The sequence below is a fragment of the Eptatretus burgeri genome, chromosome 14, assembly GCF_056783735.1.
Source record: "Eptatretus burgeri isolate ZD-2024b chromosome 14, Ebu_testis_v1, whole genome shotgun sequence".
NCBI lineage: Eukaryota > Metazoa > Chordata > Myxini > Myxiniformes > Myxinidae > Eptatretus > Eptatretus burgeri.
The window spans coordinates 37,869,729-37,883,603 of NC_140974.1; the positions used below are offsets into that span (position 1 = coordinate 37,869,729).

At 42.9% G+C, this 13,875-nt stretch overlaps 1 protein-coding gene across 3 annotated transcripts in view; it reads left to right on the forward strand.

The window, feature by feature from the left end:
• The window catches only part of LOC147012985 (F-box/WD repeat-containing protein 5-like), a 48,170-nt gene extending 34,341 nt beyond the window's left edge, over positions 1 to 13,829 (forward strand). For all 3 annotated transcript variants that reach the window (XM_085854407.1, XM_085854405.1, XM_085854404.1), the window contains exons 7-10: positions 1,675 to 1,781; positions 8,227 to 8,467; positions 12,305 to 12,547; positions 12,707 to 13,829. In XM_085854407.1, coding sequence (XP_085710533.1) covers positions 1,675 to 1,781; positions 8,227 to 8,467; positions 12,305 to 12,547; positions 12,707 to 12,923 — 808 coding nt within the window. In that variant the 3' untranslated portion in view covers positions 12,924 to 13,829. The remainder of the gene's footprint in view (positions 1 to 1,674; positions 1,782 to 8,226; positions 8,468 to 12,304; positions 12,548 to 12,706) is intronic.
• The last annotated feature ends 46 nt before the right edge of the window (positions 13,830 to 13,875 follow it).

Consider the following 13,875-nt stretch of genomic DNA (forward strand, 5'->3'; position numbering starts at 1 on the left):
TGTCATTCATTCGGGCTGCGACCCTTCAAGATAGCCGTTTTTCTTTTACTATCTTTATTTTGGACCAACTGCCATTACTACCACCACAACCACCACCAACCACATCTCGACAACCACAGCCACCTTCTCCAGAACCGCCTTCACAACATCCACCTTCTCCACAACCGCTTTCACAACAACCACTTTAACCAAAACCGCCCAATTGCACCACCATCACAACCGCCTCAACCACAACCGCCATCGCATTTCCATCTCAGCACATGGTTGCCAGAAGCCTGGCATTCATCGAGGGAGAATGGACGACGGCCTCACCCCCTCCTCCCAACGAATAACCCTGCGAGAGGAACAAAAAGCTCTGGAAAAGGCAAAAGAAAGGCCCCGATCCAGGAGAAAAAACGCCGTTCTTCTGGAAGTTTCCTGCGCTTGCTGGAAGAAGGGGCGGCGGCGAAGCGTGGCAGCAGCAGCGCAGCAGCCAAGGCGGAGCTCGAGATATAAGGAGGAGGCGCAGGCTCTAGTGTGTGCGTACGCTGAGGTTTTTTTTTGTCTCTCTCTGGGCTCTGCATTGCGCGCGCTTGCGGGATCGCGCGCGCTCTGGCTCTCTGGCGGCGATCTCCCTGGGACGGTCATGACGAGAGCGGCGGAACGAGATTGAAAGCGCCGGGCGCGGAGCGGATCGGGGGAGTTGGAGAGGTGTGGCAGCGACAGAGAGTTGAAGAGTTTCTGTTTCGGGCTCGGGCGCGTTGTGGCGGCGGCGAAGCGTGGCAGCAGCAGCGCAGCAGCCAAGACGGGTAGGCTCTGCCCAGTCTCGCGGCCCCAGGCCACGTCTGCCCCCTTGTAGTTGAGGGTGGCCTCTTCCTTTTTCTTTTGCTTTGGAGTATATGTGTTGTCGGCGCCGTCTGTGAAGTAAAAACTGTGTAAGTGTTGCCGTGTGCTCGCGTAGTCGGTAGTAGATCTGCATTGTGTTTCTTTTGTTGCAATTGCTTTTGGTGCGTAATTGTTGTTTCTTCTTTTGTTACATTTGCTTTTGGTGCATAATTGTGGTAATTGTATATGTGTGCTTTCCGTTTGCCGCGGAATAAATGTGCTTTATGTTGAACTGTTTCTCCCGTTTCGCTTCGTCTTTTCTCTAATTGAATCTCCATCTTACTTCACGTAAAGGGTTGGTCGTGGGCTAAATACGCCCGATAATTAATCGGAACCGTCGAGGTTGACGATAACACCGCTCGGTTATCCCGATAGTACGGAACGGGTCGCTTAAAGTGGCCCGTGTCCGAAGTCGACCTGCGGCGAGGTGCGATCGCCCGGTCTACCCTCCGTGTGGGTACTTAGGTAGGTCGAATTTGGCGAACAACCCTATCCCACGCGGGGGGCCGATTGGCACGATCGTTGTGAGGCCGAAAGGCCCACCGGTGACTAGTTCCCGGCGTTAGTCCGAGAGGGTCACGACGGGATTGTCCGTCCGGTGGGCGACATGCTGCGATTCGAGTTATGTGGCCGTTCGCACGCCGGCGGGTGCGAATTCGCAACAATATTTTACTTTGTGGAATTTTGAACATTGATCATTTTGAAAGTTCAGACTCCATTGCCTTCAGTGACATCATTTTTCAGACAAAGTGATTTTAATGTATCAATACAATTTGTTGAGTTTTATAATTTCCTCTCACTGTTTTAAAGGGAGGAGGACATTATGCTGGAAGCAGATAATGATTATGATGATGACGATGGAAACAAGTTGTTGATATTTGCAACTGGGAGCCTTACATGTGCATCTCATCAAATTGGTGAGTTGTGATTTATTATGGTTGGATGGTTTTATGTGATGCTGGAAAGATAACAGTTGTGGTACATGTTCGTGGGGAATGGTTTGCAAAGAGGTGGTATAGGTATCTTTTGTATTTTGTTTTTATTGATTTTTGTACAAATGGTTGAGGCTTGTGGAAGAGCGAGAGCAGAATTGAATGGAATGTAACAAAATGGAAAGGGGGGAAACACCAACAGCAGAGTGGAAACAAGAGTGAGATCAAGAGAAAGGACATGTGGGGATAAACAAGCTGCACACCAGCTGAATGAAACAAAGCAGGAATAGTGGAGTGCCTGGGACACTCAGTCATTTCAAATTGATGCAAAAGTTTTTAGTTTTACTGCTAAATTGAAGGTAAGGGTCTGTAGAACGATTTTGGTTTGAGTGTAAAGCACTGCGATAATTTGGGGGGGGGTGGAGGGAGTAGTGGGGGGGGGTGGCATTTTTCAATAAAACCGCATTTAAAATTAGACTTTAAAAAACCTCATGTTGTATTAGAACGCCGACAGACGTTTGACATTGGCTCTATAATAAGAAAAAAATGACAAAATGACAAAAAAAAACATATTTTCCCCAAAATTAGTTAAGAAGTGGGGAGGGTAAGGGGAGCAGGAGACAAGAGGGGTGGGAGAGAGAATTAAAAAAACAGTGGGGAACAGAGACATGAGGAGATCTGTGGAAGGGAGAGGATGGGGTGGGGTACACAGGGTAAACAAGATGGACACTCCTGGGACTTTCAGGTCCTTACACGACAAGGAATTTCAGGAAGCAAAGCAGGGAATTTGAAGGAGGTGGGTTTGGGGTGGATTAGAGGGGGAAGAAATGATCGTGGTTTTGGTAGTGGGGAAGATAGGAGGTGGTGAACAGCTGTTTTGAAGACCTGGAGGGAAGAGTGGGATTGAAGAGAGTGTGGAAGTTTGTTCCAAAGGTTGGGAAAAAAAAGAGGAATGAAAGAGTTAAGGTGAGCAGTGATTCTTGATCTTGGTAGTTTTACCAGAAGGGGGTTGCTGGCGGACCTTGAGCAACCTGCGGAAATATGGGGGGGGGCATATCTCAGACAGAGTTGGGGAGGGGGGCGAGGCCAGAGAGGACATAGTAGAAGACAGAAAGACCACCGACCTGCCTGCGGTGAGAGAGTGAGAGTCCCAAAGACTTAGCCTCATCGCGGGAGATACTAATGATTCTAAATGTCTTGGTTTCCACAGCGTGAAGCCGAGAAAGGTGAGAGGCGGGAGCACCAGCCCAGAGGGGAGAGCAGTACTCCATCAGGCTGTGGACTATGTGGTCATGAAGTGAGGAAAAAGGGAAAAAATCACAACCTGGAAAAAGGAAATTTATTTTATAAACTCACCGATTTAGCCAAGAGGTTGGTTCATTCTCACAAAATAGTTTGGTATGGTGGGAGACCCAGAGATGGTTTCCTCCTTCCTCTTCTTTCCTGTAGTATTGTCTTCAGTGGTGTGGTGTCCCTCCTTAAACCACAATTTTGCATATTTCTTAGTTTGGAAAGTGTCACGGTTCGGCTCGTTAATTGAAACAAACAGCATGCTGTTGAGTAAGTAAGCCTGGTGTTGGCTTAATGGTTCGGGTGGCGGGCTTAGGATCCTCAGGTCCTGAGTTAAAATCCTGCTCAGCCGTTGAATTAATGCCAGGTGGGACTGACTTAGCCTGTCATCGTTCTGAGGTCGGCAAAATGAGTATCAACTTGCTGGGATGATTAAGCCATTCAATTACCTGCGTCGGAGTTGCAACCCATCCAGGATTGTGCCAAATAGCCCAGGAGACTGCTTCGGCAGCACCAACGCTCTGTACAGAGTATGGTCCCAATGGATGGATGTTGAGTGTGCTGACATGTGTTTCGCTTCCTGATCAGTCAGGATAAGGTTCATAGTACTGAAGCCATGTTCACATTCAGCAATGGGCACAGGAATTACCCCAATTGTGGTGACCATTTGCATCAGGTTATCCCCATATGCTGTGTATCTTTGTACTCTCTAAATTCCTTTATGGTGAGAACTTTTGAAAGGTTTATTTTCACAGTTTTGCATGGATTCAGAATTTATCGTCCCCAAACAAAATTATTGTATCCTTTTTTGCTGGCCACATTGAAGGGTTCAGTGCAGCTGCCTCTTCCAGGACCCCTTTATCATCAAATCGTGTCCCCATGTCAACTAAAGCTTGGGATAACTGAAAACGGAAGGTTGTGTTTTTCAATAATCGCTTCGAAATACAGCATTGTAATGATGATGATGTATTCGATTTTTGATTGGTTTATTTGCTGTGCATTGTCACGTACACTTGTGAGATGATAATGGATAAGTGGAATCCCATCTGATCCACTTTATACAGACGAACATCATGATCCAGATCCAGTGAAATGAAACTCCATTGCATTTTTAAAAATCATCTTCACCACACCGTCCTGCTGACCTTATCCTGTTTTTTTTTCTGATGAGAACAAGCTCTTTAAAATCAGTTCGTGCTCAAAAAGGATACAGCATACATTTATCATTTTAAAATGTCAGACGTTAAAATTTCACGAATTCAATCACCATTAATACAAAATCTTTGGTGGGTGGGTGGGTAGTTAATTTACCCCCCCCTCCCCAAGTGCAGTGGCAGGGATAAAAAAAAGCCAGGGAAATCACCATCACCCCCCCCCCAATTAAATCACACCATGATCTCGACACTGAGCTTCATCACGAGAGATCCCAGTGATTGTAAGTGTGACTGTGTTGAGCTGTAAAAGGCAGATTGTAGATTGTAACGGTGATGTGCAAATTGCAATTGTAAAGTTCTAAACATTGCCTGTAAACATGACAATATGTGTTGACACAGCATTCTGATTATTTGCCAAATCTAAATTGTGCAAGTGCACAATACTGCCATGGCAACATATTGTCGCATTTGCAGTGCTGACCACGATTATTAATAACGAGTCATGTGTGGAGCTGTAAAACGCTGAATCAGTCTTCATAGATGGCCAGATTAACACCAATTTGGAGGCAACCGCACGCACGCCCGATCATCGGAGAGTTATCATATTCTGATTGTGGAGTAACCTCGCACCAGTTATCAGGATGTTAACTTAACTTGCACCCCCAAGGAAAAACTAATGCCACTTAAATGAGCCACGTTTGGGAGTCAGATTGCAGATCAAGCTTGCACAGTTTTTCAAAATAGAGATTTATTTAAGAAAAGAGCCTGGTGTTGGCTTAGTGGTTAGGGTGGCAGCTTGGGATCCTAGGGTCCTGAGTTCAAGCCCTGTTGGCTGCTGAATTAAAATACACCAGGAGGTTGACTCAGCCTGTCATCCTTCTGAGGTTGGCAAAATGAGCACCAGTGTACTGGTAAGGGGGACACTGCATCAGCGGCATAGCCGCGTCCCAACCAATGATGCAACCAGCAGCCACAGGCTGCACTTGATCGAGAGAGATTAAAGAAAAGGACATGGGCGGGAGACACGGAAATGGACGGATCCAGCGGACAGACAGACGATCATGGATGATAATTATGAATAAATAAACCCTTATATTGCAATCAAACTACCCCTCTATGGACCCAGTCATATATTCACGCATGCACACCCGAACCAGAGAAGGATTGCTTAAAGGCTGACATGTCTCTCAGGGAACAGGTAGGAGAGCAGAGTAGAACAGGGCAGAGATCGTGGCACAGCGAAGTGTCCCCGACAGAAGATGAGCGTCGCGCTTCATGAATGGTCCAAGCATCCCTCCTTTCTGGTTTTTCACCCTCTGCTCATACCATGCTTTGTTCCCCTCCACTCTCCACCCCACCAGGTTTCTGCAGAGCACACACGGTCCACCATCAACCACTTTCTGGTGAAACTCCCCAAATCTAGAATCACTGCTTACTTCCACTCATTCATCCCTCTTCTTTAGCTTGCCTGTTCGTAGAACAGAGGGCTATAGCGATACCCCCGGCGTGAGCGTGAGCATCAGTGTCAGTGTGAGCGTGAAAATGTTAAAGTTTTTGGTGCCAGTTATTTCCTTTCTAATGTTTTTATCTACCACACTATTTTTTACTGATTACAATATACAAATACAGTGGGGAGAACAAGTATTTGATACACTGCCGATTTTGCAGGTTTTCCCACTTACAAAGCACGTAGAGGTCTGTAATTTTTATCATAGGTACACTTCAACTGTGAAAGACGGAATCTAAAACAAAAATCCTGAAAATCACATTGTATGATTTTTAAATAATTAATTTGCATTTTATTGCATGAAATAAGTATTTGATCACCGACCAACCAGAAAGAATTCTGGCTCTCACAGACCTGTGAGTTTTGTGTTTCAGAAACCCTCCCATTCTCCACTCATTTACCTGTATTAACTGCACCTGTTTGAACTCGTTATCTGCATACAAGACAGCTGTCCATTGTATACTCAATCAATCAGACTCTAACCTCTCCACAATGGGCAAGACCAGGGAGCTGTCTAAGGACATCAGGGACAAAATTGTAGACTTGCACAAGGCTGGGATGGGCTACAGGACAATAGGCAAGCAGCTTGGTGAGAAGGCAACAACTGTTGGCACAATTATTAGAAAATGGAAGAAGTTCAAGATAAGAGTCAATCTCCCTCGGTCTGGGGCTCCGTGCAAGATCGCACCTCGTGGAGCCTCAATGATCATGAGAAAGGTGAGGGATCAGCCCAGAACTACACAGCAGGACCTGGTCAATGACCTGAAGAGAGCTGGGACCACAGTATCAAAGAAAACCATAAGTAACACATTACGCTGTCATGGATTAAAATCCTGCAGCGCACGCAAGGTCCCTCTGCTCAAGCCAGCACATGTCCAGGCCTGTCTGAAGTTTGCCATTGACCATTTGGATGATCCAGAGGAGGAATGGGAGAAAGTCATGTGGTCTGATGAGACCAAAATAGAGCTTTTTGGTTTAAATTCCACTCGCCGTGTTTGGAGGAAGAAGAAGGATGAGTACAACCCCAAGAACACCATCCCAACCCTGAAGCATGGAGATGGAAACATCATTCTTTGGGGATGCTTTTCTGTAAAGGGGACAGGACAACTGCACCGTATTGAGGGGAGGATGTATGGGGCCATGTATCGCGAGATCTTGGCCAACAACCTCCTTCCCTCAACAAGAGCATTGAAGATGGGGCGTGGCTGGGTCTTCCAGCATGACGGCAACCCGAAACACACAGCCAGGACAATTAAGGAGTGGCTCCATAAGAAGCATCTCAAGGTCCTGGAGTGGCCTAGCCAGTCTCCAGACCTGAACCCAATAGAAAATCTTTGGAGGGAGCTGAAAGTCTGTGTTGCCCAGCGACAGCCCTGAAACCTGAAGGATCTGGAGAAGATCTGTATGGAGGAGTGGGCCAAAATCCCTGCTGCAGTCTGTGCAAACCTGGTTAAGAACTACAGGAAACGTCTGATCTCTGTAATTGCAAGCAAAGGTTTCTGTACCAAATATTAAGCTTTGTTTTTCTGATGTATCAAATACTTATTTCATGCAATAAAATGCAAATTAATTATTTAAAAATCATACAATGTGATTTTCAGGATTTTTGTTTTCGATTCCGTCTTTCACAGTTGAAGTGTACCTATGATAAAAATTACAGACCTCCACGTGCTTTGTAAATGGGAAAACCTGCAAAATTCGCAGTGTATCAAATACTTGTTCTCCCCATGGTACATATATTGCTTTAAAATTATTTTGATCAGACTTCACTGCAATGCTTTATAAAAAATATTATTAGACTCGTCTTTTAAAAACGATAAATGTATAAACAGTCGAGCATTGGGTGGTTTGACACCTAATGCTAACCCTAACTCTCTGGTTTCTCCACTTGTGAAACCAATGTCCACATTCTCTTCAAGCTCATTCTTCCCTCCAAGTCTTCAAGACAGCTGTTCACCAATATCTTAGATTATCCCCAATCCAAAACCATTATATTACTACCCCGATACCCCCCCCCCCCCAAATTTCCTGTTTTTCTTTCCTGATAGTTTGCTTATGTGCCTATCTCATCCACCCCATGCATCCTTCCCTCCCATAAACCTTCCCCACATTCCTCATTTTTCCAGCTCTCCTTCAATTTTGTCCTTCAACCCTGCTGGATGTGTGTTCACCCCCTCCCTCCTCCCCTCCACTTCCACTGTTCCTTTTGTGCTGTGATGTCAATACATTCTCTGTTCTACCCCTTCCACGAGATTCAACATTGTCCACAAAAAAAGTTGATTATGCATATGTATATTCTTGGTGAATTGTGCACGTGTTTCGACCTTTGACATTGTATACAAAAAAGGTTGATAATGCAAATGTATATCCTTGGTGAATTTTGCTAGAGTTTCTGCTCAACACATTCTTCCCTGAAGCCTCAAATCTTCTGCATATTATTGAAGTAACTCAGATATTTCTCATCTTAATTCTTCCTCAGGGATCAAGCTTCTGCCTGCTGAGGTGCTTCGCACCCTGATAAAATTACCGAGAGTTGCTGAAGGTCTCGTAGAACATGATGCAGATGGACATGAAGATGAAGAAGAGGCCAATATTGAAGCTGTAGATGATTGGCTCGATGCTCGAGGTTTCCAGGGCAACATAGATGGTCCAACCAGCCTAGATTGGCTACTGGAATTCAACGGTCAGATTGTTGGCTTATGCCTATCTCCAGACCATCGGTGAGCTCTTTGTAACACCTATTGATGATGCAACTCATTTATGATGATGGTTTAATACACAGAACCAGAATGGCACTCAGTTGAGTGCATACATCCACCAGGCTGAACAGTTTATGTTTTGTATCCCAATGATAGGCCGGATCTGCATCAAGACCGGAACCAAAATCGAATCGGCTTGTTCTTTTCACCTACCCAACTCATCCCCCAAGTTTCGTCCGAATCCATCCACAATATTTTGAAAAATTGTGCGATATATTGTTGTTGGCTCTATCTCTCAATGGTGAAGAAGCACTTTATAAATGAAAACGTTCTCGTGTCCGGATCCGTGTCTTCACCAAAATCGAATCAATTTGCCGTTGACACACACCCAACCCTTTCACCAAGTTTTGTCTCTATCAGTTCATAACTTTTTGGGATATCTTGCTATTTATAATTTTTAGCCCTATCTCAATGGTGAAGAATCACTTACAAAATTATAATATCCTGATGTTAACCAAAATCTAATCATTTAGTTCTTGTTACACACCTAACCTGTCCACCAAGTTTCGTGCGGATCCGTCCATAACTTTTTGAGGCATTCTGTTCACAGACAAACAGACAAAGACGGGAGTGAAAACATAATCTCCGTTCACCTTTAGTGGTGGAGGTAACTAGAAGAGTAACAAGGAAGTTAAGCATAACATTAAACAATATGTGCCAATTTTTCAAAAGGTGTTTAAGAGTGAGAGTGTAGAATCGCTAATCATGTGATGATCACCCGTTCAAAGTTAGTTGTCAATTGTCAAAGAGTGATTATCTCATGTGTGATCAAAACCGAATCACAAGTGTTTGAATAACAAAGAAACTTTTACATGATGGTGAGGGAATGCTTAAGAGTGCATTTAAAGCCTTGAAGCAAGCATTGTACAGCTTATAATTGGTAGTTTACATGGGATATTTACTTCAATTAGTTCCCAGGAAAAATGATATAGTTAGAAGTAGTTGTACGCTCATATACTTGCTGGCAGTTTAAGTTAACTTAAGAATAACTATTGGTTACTCGATTGTAATTTATGTTCACTGCAGTAAGGATTGTTGGTAACTGAAGTGATGATAGTTCTAATTACAGTAGTCTGCAGATAATACCATTGTAAAGGGATGCTGAAGGTCAATTTTTTTTTTTTGCCTGGATCAAGAGGAGGCATAGGAAGAGGGCAGTTTGGCGACATGCATTGAAAATCTTCAAGGACAGATGCAATCCTCTGGAGAAGTATGACTATCAAATTTGTCCGGCATTACAGATTCCTGAAGTTATCATTTTGTTGGCTTCTGAATCTAGTGTAAGATTTTGCTGATTCCGTCCCACAATGACTTCCTCCTCAGTCGCATTATTCCACCAGGTGAGCACCCAGGAGAATTGCCCCTATTTATTCACTGGCAGGACGTAGCATAAATGCGTGTGCTGTCCCTCGGAAGAATTTGGCCTCGTCTGCTAACACTTATCATTGTTGAGTATTCGAGATACCATGGTGTTTTTTTGCATAGAGTAGAATAGATATTGCCAGCACTCCTGCCAATTTCCAAATTCCTGTCACCTTCAGTTGAACTTTGGGCCTGGTCAGTTGGTTCTTGAAAGAAGTCTGTCAAAGACGCCGACCTCAAAAGAAAGGTGATAGATGTTAGCACCATTAAAGAAGTGGTAAGAATTGTATTTATCGGGCATAATTTTCACTATCATGTGCCGCAAATCCAGTGAAAGAGCAATGTTGATGAAGATTAATTGCATAAAACTTGCACAGGTAGAAACTAGTAAAGATTCCAGGATCACTGCTCCAAACTTACTGCTAACCTCCTCATTTATCCCTCTTTTCTCTCACCTGTTGAACCAATTTTCTTATTCTTCATTCTCATGCGTCCCTCCAGGGATTCAAGACAGCTGTTCACCACCATCTCAGGTCATCACGTATATATATATATATATATATATATATATATATATATATATATATATATATATATATATATATATATATATATATATATATATATATATATATATATATATATATATATATATATATATATATATATATACACGAGCCTGGTGTTGGCGCAGTGGTTAGGGCAGCGGCTTGGGATCCAAAAGGTCCTGAGTTCAAGCCCCGTTGAGCCACTGAATTAATACACCAGGGGTTGACTCAGCCTGTCATCCTTCTGAGGTCGGCGAAATGAGTACCAGTATACTGGGCCGGTGTATACCCCGGTTAAAATAGGTGTACCAGATCCCTGTGTCGCAAGAGGCGACCAGGGTTGCGTCAGGAAGGGCATCCGGTGTAAAAAAAAAATGTGCCAAATCACTATGCAGATCATACGGATGATCCGCTGTGGCGACCCCTAAGGGGAGCAGCCGAAAGAAGAAGATATATATATATATATATATATATATATATATATATATATATATATATATGTATATATACTCATGATATTTTCTTTGCTCATTAATTAACTCTCCTCAATCCCATCTCTTTCAAAGTTTCTAGTTTATCGGGTTTCCTCATGCTCCTTCACCCTCTTCTTTTCTTTTTTTTTTTCAATCTCTGCTTCTTCCCCAGTTTTCCCTTCCAGTTCTTTGATTGAGGGGTTGCACCTGTATCCAGCTTGTTCAACTTGTCATCCTCCCACCCTCCCCCCTTTCTTTCATTCTTCCCCATGTCCTTTCTTCCTCCAGATCTCTTGTTTCTATACCCTGCTGTTGGTGTGTCCCCCCCCACCCCCTCCCTCCTTTAACTGTTCTTTTCGTTCTGTTATGTCCCGGTCCATTCTGTATGCTGGAACCTCCATGAGCCTCGGCTCTGCTTACAAGACAAAAAAAAGGAGAGTTGTGTCCAAAACTACATGCCCTGAAAAAGTCATTTTCGTACCACAAGTCGAACCTTTGCCTGTATTAAAAAATCAATGTGTGACTTTCATATTGATCGTAGGTTTCACAAGTATGGAGACGGCGATGGTTCACGAGCAATGCACACGGTTCGCCTTTTTTATTTTTTGACCTTCGAGGGGACGCCACGGGCAAACTGGCGGGAATCTGGAAAAACGTAAATGATGAAAGTTGTAGTAATCGAAGAGCACTACAAATCGACCAGGAATTGCGAAATCCTAAACGTCGTTTGCCTTTTTTATTTTTTTATGGCAGGAATCGGGAAAAACGTAAATGATGAAAGTTGTAGTACTCGAAGAGCACTACTTGCATACCAACTTTCATTCGAAACAGTTGAAAACCCTAGGAGCTTGATGCCCAGTTTATTGATTTTTTGACATTTTCTAAGTTCGTGACCTTGTGACCTTGACCTTGGGATGAAAATGAAAAATCGAGCTCCGTGTGGCTATGCAGGTGCCATTGGGCTAACCAAATACCGAAACCCCTGCCAGATTAGACAAACCCCCTCGGAGAAGATGTAACTTGAAATCGGCTACCCCCTAAAAACACATGTTTTTTTGGGCGTGGCTCCACCCATAATGGGTGCACCACGCCCATTCTCAGGAAAACACAACTAGATCATGATATAAACCTCCCACCCAAATTTTATCAGGATCGGATCAAAACCCACGGAGCTATGCTCGGGACAGACAGACAGACACACACCCATAATGAATATAGTGGTCACTTACTGACTCGTGAACCAATATTATTTTGATATAGACTAATCCAGTAGGTGACATGGGTTTGACCCACAAAGAAAGAAAATATGCCAATGTCAAATCTGGGGTCAATTTGCATTCTTTCCACATCATCACCATAACCCAAGAACATTCTCTATTTATTATGTCTGCCTGTCCTTCAAACCCTTTTTGCAGGTATTTGTTTGTGAACTGCCGTTCATGGGCACCTGACACGAAGATAAATGACCCGATGTGTCCACCACCCATTTCCAATATCATAACACTTCATGAAGTTGATCTTTGGTCTTTGGAACGTGGGAAACATGTGAGAATTAGTGAGAAAACGGAGTTTCGGCGTTTCCTTGGCCACAAGGCTTTCACACCAGAGGATCGTTGTTTTTTCATGTTCATGGATGCTTCACGTAGCCTGCTGTCCAGGTCGGAGTTTATTCAAATGTCATGTGTGGTGGTGATTATTGATTGTGTTGATGTTGCTTTAAACATTGGTGTTATATTGTTATTTTAGTGGCTCTGAAAGTGGTTCAGCGTACGTGTGTGATCGTCACGATGGCTGTTGTTGTTGTATTGTTATTTTAGTGGCTCTGAAGATGGTTCAGCGTACGTGTGGGATCGTCACTATGGTGCCTGCATAGCAAGGCTGCTTCACCACGATGTGGTTAACTCTGTTGCGTTGCACCCAACAAGGCATGGCGTGCTCGTTACCGCCAGCGATGACCATACCCTGCGTGTATGGCACCCCCGCTCACTCCAACACCATGATGGACTAGAGTCGGTTGAAACGACCACTGGATGACAAAACGCTTTATTTCCACACAGTTTGTTTTTATTTTTTATTTTAATCCGAATGTGTAGAGCATCTTTCTTTTGCATGCTAATCGATTCACACACACACCAACTTCAAAAAGGAATGTGAAGCTCAAGAGAAGTATTGTAAGACTTTGAAGCATGATATTGTACAGGCCTTGTGCCTTTTTAGTCCACTGGTGTCTTTGCTTTGCATCTTATGATTTTGCAGATAAACTTGAAAACATGCAATTTTTACTTATTAATTAAGTTGAACAAAAAAGTTAATGTTATGATTAAAAATTGATAAAACGTGTTCAAAGAGAGCTTCAAGAAAATTTGAAATTGAGAGGAAGAGGAGTCAAAAATATGTCATTTTGGGGATATAATATGAACACGACTAAAAATGTACATAGAGAAATGCCGAAGAAGGCTTGTGCTTTACCATTTGAGTGAACTATTTTATATGTTTCTCTTTGGAAGTATTATTGATGAACAGTTTGATATATATATATATATATATATATATATATATATATATATATATATATATATATATATATATATATATATATATATATATAAAAAAACAACCTTAAATAATTTTATTGATTGAATGTATTCCCTGGAAAATGTAACGTATAACTATACACCACAATCACTCGTGCATAAGCCGGACTTTTTTCCTAGAGATATCGAATGAAAATTTGGGGTGCGAATTATCCACAAGTGCGAAAGTGAAAGCTCTATCTCCAGATTTCGTGCACCGAAATGAGATCAACCTTCGTTACTGGGTGCTGCTCTCTTTAAAATGCAGTGCATTGTGGGATATCTTGTACAACATTGAATGTATATTTTTTGTTCTGAAAAACAATTATTATTTTGATGGATGAATTAAAATTGATTGGCTATAATACATTTGTTTCCTTTTAAAACTAATTATTGAAACTTTAAAATATCTA